We start from the raw sequence: 18,604 nt of genomic DNA, 5'->3' as shown, positions 1-18,604 counted from the left end.
ATTTATTCAGCTTTCAGATGATGTATACATCTCTATTTCATAAAAATGACCCATGTGACTGGTTTTGTGGTCCAGCATCACAATTAATTATTGGGTTTTCATCAGCTTGCAAACCCCAGCGGGAAACTAGACGCCATTATCTGTGATTTCTTGAATCATCAGTGTGAAGTACAAGTATGAGTTAGTTATGAGTCATAGTGATTATACAAAGGTGGCTTATTTATTGATTTTATTATTTCAAAGAATGGCTTGTGGGGTATTTTTGTAAAAACAGAAACATTTCCGAGTTTCTTCTACAGTGATCTTGGAAGAATGCTGCATTGTCACTGTTATTAATTCAGCTCATGTTGTTATTATGAAAACACACACACACACATCAGCTGTTTTCCTGATGCTAACTCACCAGAACAGGAAAGAAATAACCAGGCGTATGCTTTTTTTTTTTTTAAGTGGGGCAATTGACATTGAGATGAACAGGATTGTTACCAAATAATGTTCAAAAGTCTTGGTTAAGAACAAACGATTGATAAAGGATCAGTGGTTTGGCCAGGACTGTTTCGAGCCACCCAAACGTGTGTTAGTAACGAACCTCAACTCTAACCTCTGTCAACCATTGCCTTCTTATTCAGAAAATAATACAGTATATTGCACTATGGGAATTAAAAGGGCTGGCCTTGAGGTAGCCAATGATGTGCTGTTTTTAAGTCACATGACCTGTTGAGGTGCTCCAGAAATTGCTCTATTACTTGTGCCGCAGTTACAAGTGCATACACTATCAATGTCTAAAAGAAATGTGCAATTAAATAGAAAAGAAAATCATAATTTTTTAGAAAAAACATCTTTTTGACCATAAGTACTTTTTGATTTTTATGATTAAAGCTATTTCTTGTAAACACTTATTTGAAGAAATATTATAACATAATGCATACCATAGAGGGTTAAAGTATGTGAAGCATTTGGAGAGACATTATTATTATTATTATTTTATCTATTTAATATACAATAAAGGTGTATATTTATACTGTACACATCCAGAAATGTTTGAGCATCTGATTTCAAGACCAGAGTTTGGATGTACTGCAGTTATTGGTGTGAACACAAGAGGGTGCTTCCCACACACTCCTGATCTAAACCCGCTTCCCACACACTCCTGATCTAAACCCGCTTCCCAAACACTCCTGATCTAAACCCGCTTCCCAAACACTCCTGATCTAAACCCGCTTCCCAAACACTCTGATCTAAACCCGCTTCCCACACACTCCTGATCTAAACCCGCTTCCCAATCACTCCTGATCTAAACCCGCTTCCCAAACACTCCTGATCTAAACCCGCTTCCCAAACACTCCTGATCTAAACCCGCTTCCCAAACACTCCTGATCTAAACCCGCTTCCCAAACACTCCTGATCTAAACCCGCTTCCCAAACACTCCTGATCTAAACCCGCTTCCCAAACACTCTGATCTAAACCCGCTTCCCAAACACTCCTGATCTAAACCCGCTTCCCAAACACTCCTGATCTAAACCCGCTTCCCAAACACTCCTGATCTAAACCCGCTTCCCAATCACTCCTGATCTAAACCCGCTTCCCAAACACTCCTGATCTAATCCCGCTTCCAAAACACTCCTGATCTAAACCCCCTTCCCAAACACTCCTGATCTAAACCCGCTTCCCAAACACTCCTGATCTAAACCCCCTTCCCAAACACTCCTGATCTAAACCCGCTTCCCAAACACTCCTGATCTAAACCCCCTTCCCAAACACTCCTGATCTAAACCCGCTTCCCAAACACTCCTGATCTAAACCCACTTCCCAAACACTCTGATCTAAACCCACTTCCCAAACACTCTGATCACTCCTGATCTAAACCCGGTTCCCAAACACTCCTGATCTAAACGCGCTTCCCAAACACTCCTGATCTAAACCCACTTTCCAAACACTCTGATCTAAACCCACTTCCCAAACACTCTGATCACTCCTGATCTAAACCCGCTTCCCACACTGCAAAAAATGCTTTTCTTACTTAGTATTTTTGTTTTGTTTCCAGTCCAAATATCTAAAAATTATTAATTCAAGAAGCATTTACTAGAGAAGTAAAATGACATAAGAAATTCTATTTTGTTTTAAGATAAAAAGAAAGTAATTTAAGTAATTTTTGCTTAAAACAAGCAAAATTATCTGCCAATGGGGTAAGCAAAAAAATCTTAATTCGAATGGAAAACAAGAAAAAAAATCTTAATTCGAATGGAAACCAAGAATTTTTTGCTTACCCCATTGGCAGATAATTTTGCTCGTTTTAAGCAAAAATTACTTAAATTACTTTCTTTTTATCTTAAAACAAAATAGAATTTCTTATGTCATTTTACTTCTCTAGTAAACGCTTCTTGGTTTAAGAATTTTTAGATATTTGGACTGGAAACAAAACAAAAATACTAACTAAGAAAGTATTTTTTGCAGTGCAAACACTCCTGATCTAAACCCGCTTCCCAAACACTCCTGATCTAAACCCGCTTCCCAAACACTCCTGATCTAAACCCGCTTCCCAAACACTCCAGATCTAAACCCGCTTCCCAAACACTCCTGATCTAAACCCGCTTCCCAAACACTCCTGATCTAAACCCGCTTCCCAAACACTCCTGATCTAAACCCGCTTTCCAAACACTCCTGATCTAAACCCGCTATCCCAAACACTCCTGATCTAAACCCGCTTCCCAAACACTCCTGATCTAAACCCGCTTCCCAAACACTCCTGATCTAAACCCTCTTCCCAAACACTCCTGATCTAAACCCGCTTCCCAAACACTCCTGATCTAAACCCGCTTCCCATACACTCCTGATCTAAACCCGCTTCCCAAACACTCCTGATCTAAACCCGCTTCCCAAACACTCCTGATCTAAACCCGCTTCCCAAACACTCCTGATCTAAACCCGCTTCCCAAACACTCCTGATCTAAACCCGCTTCCCAAACACTCCTGATCTAAACCCGCTTCCCAAACACTCTGATCTAAACCCGCTTCCCAAACACTCCTGATCTAAACCCGCTTCCCAAACACTCTGATCTAAACCCGATTCCCAAACACTCTGATCTAAATCCGCTTCCCAAACACTCCTGATCTAAACCCGCTTCCCAAACACTCTGATCTAAACCCGCTTCCCAAACACTCCTGATCTAAACCCGCTTCCCAAACACTCTGATCTAAATCCGCTTCCCAAACACTCCTGATCTAAACCCGCTTCCCAAACACTCTGATCTAAACCCGCTTCCCAAACACTCCTGATCTAAACCCGCTTCCCAAACACTCTGATCTAAACCTGCTTCCCAAACACTCCTGATCTAAACCCGCTTCCCAAACACTCCTGATCTAAACCCGCTTCCCAAACACTCCTGATCTAAACCCGCTTCCCAAACACTCCTGATCTAAACCCGCTTCCCAAACACTCCTGATCTAAACCCGCTTCCCAAACACTCCTGATCTAAACCCGCTTCCCAAACACTCCTGATCTAAACCCGCTTCCCAAACACTCCTGATCTAAACCCGCTTCCCAAACACTCTGATCTAAACCCGCTTCCCACACACTCCTGATCTAAACCCGCTTCCCAATCACTCCTGATCTAAACCCGCTTCCCAAACACTCCTGATCTAAACCCGCTTCCCAAACACTCCTGATCTAAACCCGCTTCCCAAACACTCCTGATCTAAACCCGCTTCCCAAACACTCCTGATCTAAACCCGCTTCCCAAACACTCCTGATCTAAACCCGCTTCCCAAACACTCCTGATCTAAACCCGCTTCCCAAACACTCTGATCTAAACCCGCTTCCCAAACACTCCTGATCTAAACCCGCTTCCCAAACACTCCTGATCTAAACCCGCTTCCCAAACACTCCTGATCTAAACCCGCTTCCCAATCACTCCTGATCTAAACCCGCTTCCCAAACACTCCTGATCTAATCCCGCTTCCAAAACACTCCTGATCTAAACCCCCTTCCCAAACACTCCTGATCTAAACCCGCTTCCCAAACACTCCTGATCTAAACCCCCTTCCCAAACACTCCTGATCTAAACCCGCTTCCCAAACACTCCTGATCTAAACCCCCTTCCCAAACACTCCTGATCTAAACCCGCTTCCCAAACACTCCTGATCTAAACCCACTTCCCAAACACTCTGATCTAAACCCACTTCCCAAACACTCTGATCACTCCTGATCTAAACCCGGTTCCCAAACACTCCTGATCTAAACGCGCTTCCCAAACACTCCTGATCTAAACCCACTTTCCAAACACTCTGATCTAAACCCACTTCCCAAACACTCTGATCACTCCTGATCTAAACCCGCTTCCCACACTGCAAAAAATGCTTTTCTTACTTAGTATTTTTGTTTTGTTTCCAGTCCAAATATCTAAAAATTATTAATTCAAGAAGCATTTACTAGAGAAGTAAAATGACATAAGCAATTCTATTTTGTTTTAAGATAAAAAGAAAGTAATTTAAGTAATTTTTGCTTAAAACAAGCAAAATTATCTGCCAATGGGGTAAGCAAAAAAATCTTAATTCGAATGGAAAACAAGAAAAAAAATCTTAATTCGAATGGAAACCAAGAATTTTTTGCTTACCCCATTGGCAGATAATTTTGCTCGTTTTAAGCAAAAATTACTTAAATTACTTTCTTTTTATCTTAAAACAAAATAGAATTTCTTATGTCATTTTACTTCTCTAGTAAACGCTTCTTGGTTTAAGAATTTTTAGATATTTGGACTGGAAACAAAACAAAAATACTAACTAAGAAAGTATTTTTTGCAGTGCAAACACTCCTGATCTAAACCCGCTTCCCAAACACTCCTGATCTAAACCCGCTTCCCAAACACTCCTGATCTAAACCCGCTTCCCAAACACTCCAGATCTAAACCCGCTTCCCAAACACTCCTGATCTAAACCCGCTTCCCAAACACTCCTGATCTAAACCCGCTTCCCAAACACTCCTGATCTAAACCCGCTTTCCAAACACTCCTGATCTAAACCCGCTATCCCAAACACTCCTGATCTAAACCCGCTTCCCAAACACTCCTGATCTAAACCCGCTTCCCAAACACTCCTGATCTAAACCCTCTTCCCAAACACTCCTGATCTAAACCCGCTTCCCAAACACTCCTGATCTAAACCCGCTTCCCATACACTCCTGATCTAAACCCGCTTCCCAAACACTCCTGATCTAAACCCGCTTCCCAAACACTCCTGATCTAAACCCGCTTCCCAAACACTCCTGATCTAAACCCGCTTCCCAAACACTCCTGATCTAAACCCGCTTCCCAAACACTCCTGATCTAAACCCGCTTCCCAAACACTCTGATCTAAACCCGCTTCCCAAACACTCCTGATCTAAACCCGCTTCCCAAACACTCTGATCTAAACCCGATTCCCAAACACTCTGATCTAAATCCGCTTCCCAAACACTCCTGATCTAAACCCGCTTCCCAAACACTCTGATCTAAACCCGCTTCCCAAACACTCCTGATCTAAACCCGCTTCCCAAACACTCTGATCTAAATCCGCTTCCCAAACACTCCTGATCTAAACCCGCTTCCCAAACACTCTGATCTAAACCCGCTTCCCAAACACTCCTGATCTAAACCCGCTTCCCAAACACTCTGATCTAAACCTGCTTCCCAAACACTCCTGATCTAAACCCGCTTCCCAAACACTCCTGATCTAAACCCGCTTCCCAAACACTCCTGATCTAAACCCGCTTCCCAAACACTCCTGATCTAAACCCGCTTCCCAAACACTCCTGATCTAAACCCGCTTCCCAAACACTCCTGATCTAAACCCGCTTCCCAAACACTCCTGATCTAAACCCGCTTCCCAAACACTCCTGATCTAAACCCGCTTCCCAAACACTCTGATCTAAACCCGCTTCCCACACACTCCTGATCTAAACCCGCTTCCCAATCACTCCTGATCTAAACCCGCTTCCCAAACACTCCTGATCTAAACCCGCTTCCCAAACACTCCTGATCTAAACCCGCTTCCCAAACACTCCTGATCTAAACCCGCTTCCCAAACACTCCTGATCTAAACCCGCTTCCCAAACACTCCTGATCTAAACCCGCTTCCCAAACACTCTGATCTAAACCCGCTTCCCAAACACTCCTGATCTAAACCCGCTTCCCAAACACTCCTGATCTAAACCCGCTTCCCAAACACTCCTGATCTAAACCCGCTTCCCAATCACTCCTGATCTAAACCCGCTTCCCAAACACTCCTGATCTAATCCCGCTTCCAAAACACTCCTGATCTAAACCCCCTTCCCAAACACTCCTGATCTAAACCCGCTTCCCAAACACTCCTGATCTAAACCCCCTTCCCAAACACTCCTGATCTAAACCCGCTTCCCAAACACTCCTGATCTAAACCCCCTTCCCAAACACTCCTGATCTAAACCCGCTTCCCAAACACTCCTGATCTAAACCCACTTCCCAAACACTCTGATCTAAACCCACTTCCCAAACACTCTGATCACTCCTGATCTAAACCCGGTTCCCAAACACTCCTGATCTAAACGCGCTTCCCAAACACTCCTGATCTAAACCCACTTTCCAAACACTCTGATCTAAACCCACTTCCCAAACACTCTGATCACTCCTGATCTAAACCCGCTTCCCAAACACTCCTGATCTAAACCCGCTTCCCAAACACTCCTGATCTAAACCCGCTTCCCAAACACTCCTGATCTAAACCCGCTTCCCAAACACTCCAGATCTAAACCCGCTTCCCAAACACTCCTGATCTAAACCCGCTTCCCAAACACTCCTGATCTAAACCCGTTTCCCAAAAACTCTGATCTAAACCCGCTTCCCAAACACTCCTGATCTAAACCCGCTTTCCAAACACTCCTGATCTAAACCCGCTATCCCAAACACTCCTGATCTAAACCCGCTTTCCAAACACTCCTGATCTAAACCCGCTTCCCAAACACTCCTGATCTAAACCCTCTTCCCAAACACTCCTGATCTAAACCCGCTTCCCAAACCCGCTTCCCATACACTCCTGATCTAAACCCGCTTCCCAAACACTCCTGATCTAAACCCGCTTCCCAAACACTCCTGATCTAAACCCGCTTCCCAAACACTCCTGATCTAAACCCGCTTCCCAAACACTCCTGATCTAAACCCGCTTCCCAAACACTCCTGATCTAAACCCGCTTCCCAAACACTCCTGATCTAAACCCGCTTCCCAAACACTCCTGATCTAAACCCGCTTCCCAAACACTCTGATCTAAACCCGATTCCCAAACACTCTGATCTAAATCCGCTTCCCAAACACTCCTGATCTAAACCCGCTTCCCAAACACTCTGATCTAAACCCGCTTCCCAAACACTCCTGATCTAAACCCGCTTCCCAAACACTCCTGATCTAAACCCGCTTCCCAAACATTCTGATCTAAACCCGCTTCCCAAACACTCCTGATCTAAACCCGCTTCCCAAACACTCCTGATCTAAACCCGCTTCCCAATCACTCCTGATCTAAACCCGCTTCCCAAACACTCCTGATCTAATCCCGCTTCCAAAACACTCCTGATCTAAACCCTCTTCCCAAACACTCCTGATCTAAACCCGCTTCCCAAACACTCCTGATCTAAACCCGCTTCCCAAACACTCTGATCTAAACCCGCTTCCCAAACACTCCTGATCTAAACCCGCTTCCCAAACACTCCTGATCTAAACCCGCTTCCCAAACATTCTGATCTAAACCAGTCTCTGTTTCCCAGAGTGTTTTACAGCAGAAGCTCAAAGAAATGTGCAGCTCTATAACTATATAATAACAAATATCACACATAACACATAATACCTGATCGGTAAGACTTTTAATGCTTTTAAAAGAAGTCTATTCTGCTCACCAAGGCTGCATTTATTTGATTCAAAATAGATTTTTTTTTTAAATATTGTTAAATATTATTCCAGTGTAAATCATCAGTTATAATGTGAATATACAGTAAAGTGTAATTTATTCCTGTGATCAAAGCTGAATTTTCAGCATCATTAGTCTTCAGTGTCACATGATCCTTCAGAAATCAGTATAATATGATGATCTGATGATCAAGACACATTTATGATTATTATCAGTGTTGAAAACAGTAATATTCAGGATTCTTTGATGAATATAAAGTTCAAAAGAACAGTGTTAATCTGAAATAGAAGCTTTTGTAACATTAAACACTGCCGTTCAAAAGTATTTTTGGGGGAAATAAATAAAATAAATAAATATGATTTGAAAATAATTCAGGATGGATGAAAGTGAAGTACAGAAGCACTGCTTAGAAGTGTGTTGGCCTGTTGTGCATCTGCCAGAAGTGTCTTGAGTGTTATATAAGGGAAGATGAACAACAGACGGGAACAGCGAATGGAAAATAGAAGTGCTCTATAAAGTGATTAGCTGGCTTCATCCAAGCCTGCTGGAAAATACGCGTCCGTTTCTTTCGTGCTCCCTTGAGGTTTCTCCACTGGACACCGAAGACACAGAAATCAAGCCAGACAACTGGAACGAGGTTGAGAAACCGATCCGGTTCCCCGATGAGAAACATTCGGAGACACGGCGTATTAATCGGAGGGGAGAGTTGGGGAACAGGAGGAGGACGGGAGTCGAGTGAGGACTTCCCCGTGGATTATTTTAAATAAAAAACATTATTGAACTAAAATATAGTACATTCCTTTCATTGAAATATAAACTGGGTCGTGTTTGACGGAGGGCACCGGCGGGTTAAACGCCATCAGGTGTTTGTGCAGAGAGAGAAATCCACGACATGCTTCTTTTGACAACATACATTTTTAAACTTTATTGTTTATTCATCATTAATAAATATGCAATACAAAATGCAATAATACTCATAATACCCATCAAAATACTGAAAGAAAATAGCCATAAAATATTACATACCAGCAAACAGACTTACAACATCAGGTGCGGCAGAACAGAAGTGGGCGGGGTTTATGTTGATGAGCAGTATAAGCCCCGCCCCCATGACAAGCCCCATCCCACAGGGCGAACCTCCAATCAGATGCATTGCAACAGTCCTGCTGATTGGCTGGGATTCGAGTCACATGTGCATTATGAAAGAGTGCAATGTGCATTGTGTTGAGAAGCGTATTTTTTTACATTGTGCTCACATGCACAGGTATGATGATGATGATGATGATGATGATGATGATGATGATGTGTTAAATCTTAGAAATCTTACAAACTTTCCCGTGAGAAAATCAGTCAATGGGAAACTCCAGCAGCCGAGACTCATTCTCCTCTCTTCTGTTGTGTTTGTCTTGATAACGTTATCTTCAGAACCCTTCCCTCGTACATGCGGTGTGTGTGTGTGCTGGCCTCTTCCTCCGCTGCGTGCGCTGGTGTGTGTGTGTGTGCTGGCCTCTTCCTCCGCTGCGTGCGCTGGTGTGTGTGTGTGTGCTGGCCTCTTCCTCCGCTGCGTGCGCTGGTGTGTGTGTGTGTGCTGGCCTCTTCCTCCGCTGCGTGCGCTGGTGTGTGTGTGCTGGCCTCTTCCTCCGCTGCGTGCGCTGGTGTGTGTGTGTGTGCTGGCCTCTTCCTCCGCTGCGTGCGCTGGTGTGTGTGTGTGTGCTGGCCTCTTCCTCCGCTGCGTGCGCTGGTGTGTGTGTGTGTGCTGGCCTCTTCCTCCGCTGCGTGCGCTGGTGTGTGTGTGTGTGCTGGCCTCTTCCTCCGCTGTGTGCGCTGGTGTGTGTGTGTGTGCTGGCCTCTTCCTCCGCTGTGTGCGCTGGTGTGTGTGTGTGTGCTGGCCTCTTCCTCCGCTGCGTGCGCTGGTGTGTGTGTGTGTGCTGGCCTCTTCCTCCGCTGCGTGCGCTGGTGTGTGTGTGCTGGCCTCTTCCTCCGCTGCGTGCGCTGGTGTGTGTGTGTGTGTGCTGGCCTCTTCCTCCGCTGCGTGCGCTGGTGTGTGTGTGTGTGCTGGCCTCTTCCTCCGCTGCGTGCGCTGGTGTGTGTGTGTGTGCTGGCCTCTTCCTCCGCTGCGTGCGCTGGTGTGTGTGTGTGTGCTGGCCTCTTCCTCCGCTGCGTGCGCTGGTGTGTGTGTGTGCTGGCCTCTTCCTCCGCTGCGTGCGCTGGTGTGTGTGTGTGTGTTGGCCTCTTCCTCCGCTGCGTGCGCTGGTGTGTGTGTGTGTGCTGGCCTCTTCCTCCGCTGTGTGCGCTGGTGTGTGTGTGTGTGTTGGCCTCTTCCTCCGCTGCGTGCGCTGGTGTGTGTGTGTGTGCTGGCCTCTTCCTCCGCTGTGTGCGCTGGTGTGTGTGTGTGTGCTGGCCTCTTCCTCCGCTGCGTGCGCTGGTGTGTGTGTGTGTGCTGGCCTCTTCCTCCGCTGCGTGCGCTGGTGTGTGTGTGTGTGCTGGCCTCTTCCTCCGCTGCGTGCGCTGGTGTGTGTGTGTGTGTGCTGGCCTCTTCCTCCGCTGCGTGCGCTGGTGTGTGTGTGTGTGCTGGCCTCTTCCTGCGCTGGTGTGTGTGTGTGTGCTGGCCTCTTCCTCCGCTGCGTGCGCTGGTGTGTGTGTGTGTGCTGGCCTCTTCCTCTGCTGCGTGCGCTGGTGTGTGTGTGTGTGCTGGCCTCTTCCTCTGCTGCGTGCGCTGGTGTGTGTGTGTGTGCTGGCCTCTTCCTCCGCTGCGTGCGCTGGTGTGTGTGTGTGCGGCCGTCGTGCGAGCTCGAGACGGCCTGATCTCAGAACAGGGGGACGTGAGCGCTGAGGAAATGTCAGTGTCTCCAGCTTTTCTTTTTCTCCACCATCTTTGCCATCTCTTCTTTATCCATAAAGTCCTCTGTAAAACAAAGAGGGGAAGTTTGCTGAGTAAATTGGTCAGGATTTAGTTTGTCAAACCCTCTGGTGCTCTTCGGTTTTTGACAGAAATAATGTAAATAAAAAAAAAAAAACGATTTTTTTGAAAAAAAATAAGAAATTCTTCATCGGAATGGTGCGAAACTTGGTAAAGGTTTTGGCACTTGCTGTGTGAACACAATAAATAATCATGGACATGATTTGAACAGATTAAATGCTCCTGAAAACAATAGTCCCACTCCTCGCGGTCAGAAATGACGCATTGTAAATGAGGAAATCAGTTGAAGTGTTTATGATGATAATAACATTTTGTAACTTTTTAAATTTCTTTTTATTTCTCTTCTGCAATAATCTGCCGAGTGTCGTCTCTGAGAAGAGATCAAACTTCAGTCTGTCGCTCTAAAGCGCTCAAGATTTACCACAGTTTAAACTGGACATTTAATTTTCAGGACTATGCTCAAAAAGTGAATAAATGGATTATAAATACAGCGTAAATATAATTTAGTACTATAAAATCCCCTAAAAATACAAAATATTAAATAAAAATGCATTAATTGAAAAAAAAAAATCCGATATTTTTGACCGCCACGAAGAGCACCAGAGGGTTGAAGTGTTCAGGACTCAGTTGAAGTGTTATGATGGTAGCGTACCTATGCATTCGGGACAGCACGCCCCCTCTCTGCGGATGTGGTTCCTGCAGCTCAACAGCGGACACTGCTTCCGCTGGCACTTCGTCACGCCGTGCTGGAACAGAGACGCTAGCGTTAGCTCACACCAGACATACACAGCGGAACCGTCTTTTCTATCTAGTGATTCTGACTTTTCTTACAATTGTTGAGTTTACATCTTGCAATTTGGACTTTTCGGAATTCTACGTTTATATCTCGCAATTCTTGAGTTTATTTCTCAGTTCTGAGTTTCAGGGTTTGTACAGACACTGTAAAATGGACTTTCAAGGACTTTTCAAGCACTACTTTTTGGTTTTCAAAGAATTCCAATCAGAGATCTCACTTATCAAACAATATCTTGACCAAAAAAAAAAAGGTCAATAGATAATAAAAGATAAACTAATAAAAGATAATGATACATATAGAGTGCAGCAGATGTAAGGACTGTGGAAACTTTAACCACTGAAAGGACACTATGACAAAAATATCACTATTCTTATTCAAACTGGTTTTCCCACATGAATATGATTGAGCTGAAGAATGAAAGATGTATCATATACTTGGATATTTATATGAGTAATATCACACTTATTGCCAAAATGGCTCTATATCAATATCAGACGGGCTGCAGCGTTGATTTTGTGTGAAAATATTGTTTTATCAATAAAATTAAACATTAATTTTACATGTATTGTCTTTCCATAATTCAAGCACTTTTTTATATTACCTCTTCATAAATATGGATGATTTCAAGGGTTTTCCAGGACTTACATTTCAAAACGTCCAATTCAAGCACTTTAAAGGGTAACTAAACCCACTTTAAAGGGTAACTAAACCCACTTTAAAGGGCAACTAAACCCACTTTAAAGGGTAACTAAACCCACTTTAAAGGGCAACTAAACCCACTTTAAAGGGCAACTAAACCCACTTTAAAGGGCAACTAAACCCACTTTAAAGGGCAACTAAACCCACTTTAAAGGGCAACTAAACCCACTTTAAAGGGTAACTAAACCCACTTTAAAGGGCAACTAAACCCACTTTAAAGGGCAACTAAACCCACTTTAAAGGGCAACTAAACCCACTTTAAAGGGCAACTAAACCCACTTTAAAGGGCAACTAAACCCACTTTAAAGGGCAACTAAACCCACTTTAAAGGGCAACTAAACCCACTTTAAAGGGTAACTAAACCCACTTTAAAGGGTAACTAAACCCACTTTAAAGGGCAACTAAACCCACTTTAAAGGGTAACTAAACCCACTTTAAAGGGTAACTAAACCCACTTTAAAGGGCAACTAAACCCACTTTAAAGGGCAACTAAACCCACTTTAAAGGGCAACTAAACCCACTTTAAAGGGCAACTAAACCCACTTTAAAGGGCAACTAAACCCACTTTAAAGGGCAACTAAACCCACTTTAAAGGGCAACTAAACCCACTTTAAAGGGTAACTAAACCCACTTTAAAGGGTAACTAAACCCACTTTAAAGGGCAACTAAACCCACTTTAAAGGGTAACTAAACCCTAAACCTCCTTTTTTAGTTAATGATCTGTAAGGCTGGGGCTTTATTAATACCATCAATTGATTCAAGTAAATTTGATGACATTTGGGTATAAAGTAATTAATTCTACAATATACGGTGTAAAAGCGTCTGAGTGCTGCCCTCTTCAGGCTGAGAGGTGGTACTGCAGTTTAACTTTCCTATTGGATGATGTGGTGCCGTGTGACGTAGGCAGGCGTTTGTGTTTATTTCTAAATTCTGAGTTTACATCTCGCAATTCTGAGTTTATATTTAGCAATTTCTACTCTTTTCTCTGAATTCTGAGTGTAAATCTCCCAATTGCAACTATTTTGTTGGAATTCTAAGCTTGTATCTCAGTTCTGAGTTTATATCTTGCAATTTCTATATCTTATATCTCTTTTTTGTATATCTTCCATGGTGGAAATAAGCTTCCGCACTACAGCGTTGAGTACAGCGCAGGAGACTCACGTCACACCAGCAGGTGATGCACTTCATCTCTCCCACCAGCGGGACGCTCGGGTGCCAGTGCTCGCTGTTCTGGTAGTAGTTCTTGCCGAACTTGCAGTGGCGCGTTCCGTCGGCCTGCATCATCTCGTCGTCCTCCAGAGGGGGCGTGTCTTCGGCAGGACACGCCTTGCAGCAGTCTGAGGGGTTGGCTCTGATTGGTCGACTGCAGGTTAGGGGCGGGCACGTCACCTTCTCGCAGTGCACTTCTCCTGTGGAGCCCTGAGACGGACCAATCACGGTACGCTTTAATATACAGTTTTTCTACACACAAAATGCCTCACATCTCTTGCTAAATGAAGCACTGCATTCAACATCTCAAAGGCAAACATTTGTCTTACGTTGCAAACACCTTTGCCATTATATTATATTTCTGGATATATATACACACAGTTATTCAAAACCTACATCTCTTTTCTCGTTCATTTCTGTACAAGATTGAAACCAAACTATTATTTATTTACTGTAAGCATTTGTGGTTGTAAATACAATATTACACAGTCTAAAAAACCTATACTTTAACCTTTTATTGGCCTTGGTGAGGATTTTGTGAGTGCGCAGTTGAAACACACGAATGTCTGAGTCCACATTTGGTGTTTTTGTTCATAACGACATCATGAAGGACTTCTGTGTGTACGGCTTGTTGACTCACCTTGCAGGTGCACACGGCACACTTGATGTACCCGAACGGGGGCACGAACGGATGCCATGTAGTCCCAGGTGCGTGCATCTTCTGATCGCCTTCGAAATAACAGCCTGCAATGAGGAATACACATCTCACTACACACGTCCAACCAGCCGCGCATGTAACATAATAGCTGCAATATTACGTGTTATGTATTGATTTAATATAAACTCACCTTCTGGATCTTCCTCAATTTTTTCTACAGCAGTCGTCTCTTTGGTCTCCTTCTTTTCTGTGGACGGAAATCAAAACAGTGTTAAAACTTTATAGCACACATTATACATTGACAGTGTAGTGTTCATCAGAGGGTCCAAGACCGCAGGACTTTTGTCACACCCGAACCACGAATACACAAAACAAAATGGATTCCAGGAGTTTAGGTCAGTTTACCCCCTCAGGAATGAATGGATGCGAGGAATGCTTCAGTTCACATAGAAAAACTTAAAAATTCTCAAAATTCAGACTAAAAATGCTAAAACTTTACCAAAAAAATTATTTTCTAATGTCTACATGTGTATCTGAACTCACACTGGAGAGAAACTGGCTTTAGGACCCAGAGGAACAGCTCATCTGCTCCATATAGAGATATAAGCCCATCTAGAGTTATGAAATATCATCTTATATCATTATTATTCCACAAGAGGTCGGCAGAGACTCCCAGTGTAAGATATCTAGAGCTGAATTAAAAGGATTATGCCTGAAATTGTGATTTATTTTGGATTTAAGTTGAAAGAATGTGAGGAATGTGCTTAAATTATTATTTATTGATCAAATCTAGTTATTTAAAGATAAATAAAATACAAAAAGAACAAAACAAATTGCATTCAAAATAGAAAGAATAGTATAAAAATGAAATAAAAAAAGCTTTCTGGACATAATAAATAAAAGTAAGTATATTATTAGGGCTGGGGTAGTTTTGACCCGCGAGGGAAGGGTGTGTTACAGAGCGCGAGTGTTACCAGCGTGTCCCGTTACTCACCGTCACACACCGGACAGCACTGGTCCTCCGGCTGGAGAGTGTGAGGACACGAGAGCGCAGGACAGATCACCGGATCACAGATCACCGTCTTCTTCTGCAGAGATCAACACATAACACACACAATGAGCTACGGTCATGAGCTAAGGCTGCGTGTGTGTGTGTGTTACGGCTGAGGCTGTGTGTGTGTGTTACGGCTGAGGCTGTGTGTGTGTGTGTGTGTGTGTTACGGCTGAGGCTGTGTGTGTGTGTGTGTGTGTGTGTACCTGGCAGGAGCAGGTGTTGTACTGCGGGGTGTGTGTGTGTGTGACGGCTGAGGCTGTGTGTGTGTGTGTGTGTTATGGCTGAGGCTTTGTGTGTGTGTGTTATGGCTGAGGCTGTGTGTGTGTGTTACGGCTGAGGCTGTGTGTGTGTGTGTTATGGCTGAGGCTGTGTGTGTGTGTTACGGCTGAGGCTGTGTGTGTGTGTGTGTGTGTGTGTTATGGCTGAGGCTGTGTGTGTGTTACGGCTGAGGCTGTGTGTGTGTGTGTGTGTGTGTGTTATGGCTGAGGCTGTGTGTGTGTGTTACGGCTGAGGCTGTGTGTGTGTGTGTGTGTGTGTGTGTGTTATGGCTGAGGCTTTGTGTGTGTGTTACGGCTGAGGCTGTGTGTGTGTGTGTTATGGCTGAGGCTGTGTGTGTGTGTGTGTGTTATGGCTGAGGCTGTGTGTGTGTGTTACGGCTGAGGCTGTGTGTGTGTGTGTGTGTGTGTGTTATGGCTGAGGCTGTGTGTGTGTGTTACGGCTGAGGCTGTGTGTGTGTGTGTGTGTGTGTGTTATGGCTGAGGCTTTGTGTGTGTGTTACGGCTGAGGCTGTGTGTGTGTGTGTTATGGCTGAGGCTGTGTGTGTGTGTTACGGCTGAGGCTGTGTGTGTGTGTGTGTGTGTGTGTGTTATGGCTGAGGCTTTGTGTGTGTGTTACGGCTGAGGCTGTGTGTGTGTGTGTTATGGCTGAGGCTGTGTGTGTGTGTTACGGCTGAGGCTGTGTGTGTGTGTGTGTGTGTTATGGCTGAGGCTTTGTGTGTGTGTTACGGCTGAGGCTGTGTGTGTGTGTGTTATGGCTGAGGCTGTGTGTGTGTGTTACGGCTGAGGCTGTGTGTGTGTGTGTGTTGCGGCTGAGGCTGTGTGTGTGTGTGTGTTGCGGCTGAGGCTGTGTGTGTGTGTGTGTGTGTGTGTGTACCTGGCAGGAGCAGGTGAAGCAGGTGTTGTACTGCGGTGTGTGTGTGTGTGTGTGTGTGTGTGTGTGTGTGTGTACCTGGCAGGAGCAGGTGAAGCAGGTGTTGTACTGCGGGGTGTGTGTGTGTGTGTGTGTGTGTGTACCTGGCAGGAGCAGGTGAAGCAGGTGTTGTACTGCGGGGGGTGTGTGTGTGTGTGTGTGTGTGTGTGTGTGTGTGTGTGTGTGTACCTGGCAGGAGCAGGTGAAGCAGGTGTTGTACTGCGGGGTGTGTGTGTGTGTGTGTGTGTGTGTGTACCTGGCAGGAGCAGGTGAAGCAGGTGTTGTACTGCGGGGTGTGTGTGTGTGTGTGTGTGTGTGTGTACCTGGCAGGAGCAGGTGAAGCAGGTGTTGTACTGCGGGGTGTGTGTGTGTGTGTGTGTGTGTGTGTGTGTGTGTGTGTGTACCTGGCAGGAGCAGGTGAAGCAGGTGTTGTACTGCGGGGTGTGTGTGTGTGTGTGTGTGTGTGTGTGTGTACCTGGCAGGAGCAGGTGAAGCAGGTGTTGTACTGCGGTGTGTGTGTGTGTGTGTGTGTGTGTGTGTGTGTGTGTGTGTGTGTGTGTACCTGGCAGGAGCAGGTGAAGCAGGTGTTGTACTGCGGGGTGTGTGTGTGTGTGTGTGTGTGTGTGTGTGTGTACCTGGCAGGAGCAGGTGAAGCAGGTGTTGTACTGCGGGGTGTGTGTGTGTGTGTGTGTGTGTGTGTGTGTGTGTACCTGGCAGGAGCAGGTGAAGCAGGTGTTGTACTGCGGGTGTGTGTGTGTGTGTGTGTGTGTGTGTGTGTGTATGTGTGTGTGTGTGTGTGTGTACCTGGCAGGAGCAGGTGAAGCAGGTGTTGTACTGCGGGTGTGTGTGTGTGTGTGTGTGTGTGTGTGTGTGTGTGTACCTGGCAGGAGCAGGTGAAGCAGGTGTTGTACTGCGGGTGTGTGTGTGTGTGTGTGTGTGTGTGTGTGTGTACCTGGCAGGAGCAGGTGAAGCAGGTGTTGTACTGCGGGTGTGTGTGTGTGTGTGTGTGTGTGTGTGTGTACCTGGCAGGAGCAGGTGAAGCAGGTGTTGTACTGCGGGGTCCACTGAGAGCCGTGTGCGTGATGCTCCCCCTCGAAGAAGCATGTGTGCGGGTCCTTCTTCAGCTCCGCCGGGTCGCGCACGAACACCAGCTCGTGGAACTCGTCCTCCTCCACCACCTCCCCCCGAGAGCCCGACTCACAGCTGTTGGGGACCTGGATCTGGACACACACACACACACACACACACACACACACAGAGCACAGTCAGCCGGGGCCGTGTACCACAGCTAACACCATACAGCACTGATCAAGGAGGATACACAACTAAACTTAACAGTATAAAAGTATTTATGTGTGTGTGTGTGTGTGCGTGTGTGTGTGTGTGTGTGTGTGTGTGTGTGTGTGTGCTCACCCGTCCTCGAATTTCTCCTCTTGGATTCATTTTGGTGCTGACCTGGATATAAGCCATGCCTTCGTCCAAATGCCTCAATAACTCGACACTGATGTCCTTCAGCACACCCTGAGCCTAGAACACACAGAGACACTTCAAGCTTCGTGCAAACGAGACGGACAATCTCTACGTTGAAATCGAAATCAATACCTAACACCCTAATTATAACCGCGCTGAAGTGTGTCTGTTGATTGGTTTACCTGTTGGCCGTAGAAGCCCGTCAGAAGCCTCTTGTGATTGGTGGAGGAGTCGTCCATCTCGCCGATCTCAGCCAATCCGTGCAGGTGAGCGTTGATGGAGGCGTCTTCGCTCCTGCTGAGGCCGTTGACCACGATCTCGTAGTGTAGATGACACTGTTGGTCCACCGAGACCCAGGCGTGACCGGCGGCGCCCGTGCGCACCGGCGGAGACACGAACTGACCCGCCAGAGGAACCGGCAGCTCTGCAGATCAACAACACATCAATCATCATCATGTCAGAATACACTCTTGGGTTATTCTTTCTACCCAAATCCTGGGTTGAGTAGTTTGGATCATTTTTTGTGTTATTCTTTCAGTGTTTGGGTAGTTTTTGTGTTACCCAGATCCTGGGTCAGACGTAACAACCCAAGGCTTGAGTTATTTATCATAGGGGTGTGTGTGTGCTGGGTTAATCAAGCCTTTATGCTGGTTCTTCTCACCGTTGCGGCGCGCGTCGAGTCCGCTGTACGGCAGCATGCGTA

At 45.5% G+C, this 18,604-nt stretch overlaps 1 protein-coding gene and 1 long non-coding RNA gene across 2 annotated transcripts in view; one reads left to right on the top strand and one right to left on the bottom strand.

The window, feature by feature from the left end:
• Positions 1-10,600: 10,600 nt before the first annotated feature.
• Positions 10,601-18,604, bottom strand: part of chrd (chordin) — a 22,423-nt gene continuing 14,419 nt past the window's right edge. Inside the window, exons 12-21 of the mRNA XM_079611132.1 lie at positions 18,563-18,604; positions 18,084-18,325; positions 17,845-17,958; positions 17,454-17,651; positions 15,184-15,277; positions 14,380-14,436; positions 14,172-14,275; positions 13,484-13,741; positions 11,480-11,573; positions 10,601-10,812 (exon numbers count right to left, since the gene is read on the bottom strand). The exon at positions 18,563-18,604 is cut by the window's right edge and continues 256 nt beyond it. Coding sequence (XP_079467258.1) covers positions 10,748-10,812; positions 11,480-11,573; positions 13,484-13,741; positions 14,172-14,275; positions 14,380-14,436; positions 15,184-15,277; positions 17,454-17,651; positions 17,845-17,958; positions 18,084-18,325; positions 18,563-18,604 — 1,268 coding nt within the window. The 3' untranslated portion in view covers positions 10,601-10,747. The remainder of the gene's footprint in view (positions 10,813-11,479; positions 11,574-13,483; positions 13,742-14,171; positions 14,276-14,379; positions 14,437-15,183; positions 15,278-17,453; positions 17,652-17,844; positions 17,959-18,083; positions 18,326-18,562) is intronic.
• On the top strand, positions 13,606-14,840 carry LOC306997741. The gene is made up of 3 exons (XR_013797442.1): positions 13,606-13,760; positions 14,179-14,239; positions 14,410-14,840. It is a non-coding gene; the product is annotated as an uncharacterized lncRNA (long non-coding RNA).

The sequence above is a fragment of the Phoxinus phoxinus genome, assembly GCF_949152265.1.
Source record: "Phoxinus phoxinus genome assembly, chromosome: 4".
NCBI lineage: Eukaryota > Metazoa > Chordata > Actinopteri > Cypriniformes > Leuciscidae > Phoxinus > Phoxinus phoxinus.
This window is presented reverse-complemented; position numbering and strand designations above follow the sequence as displayed.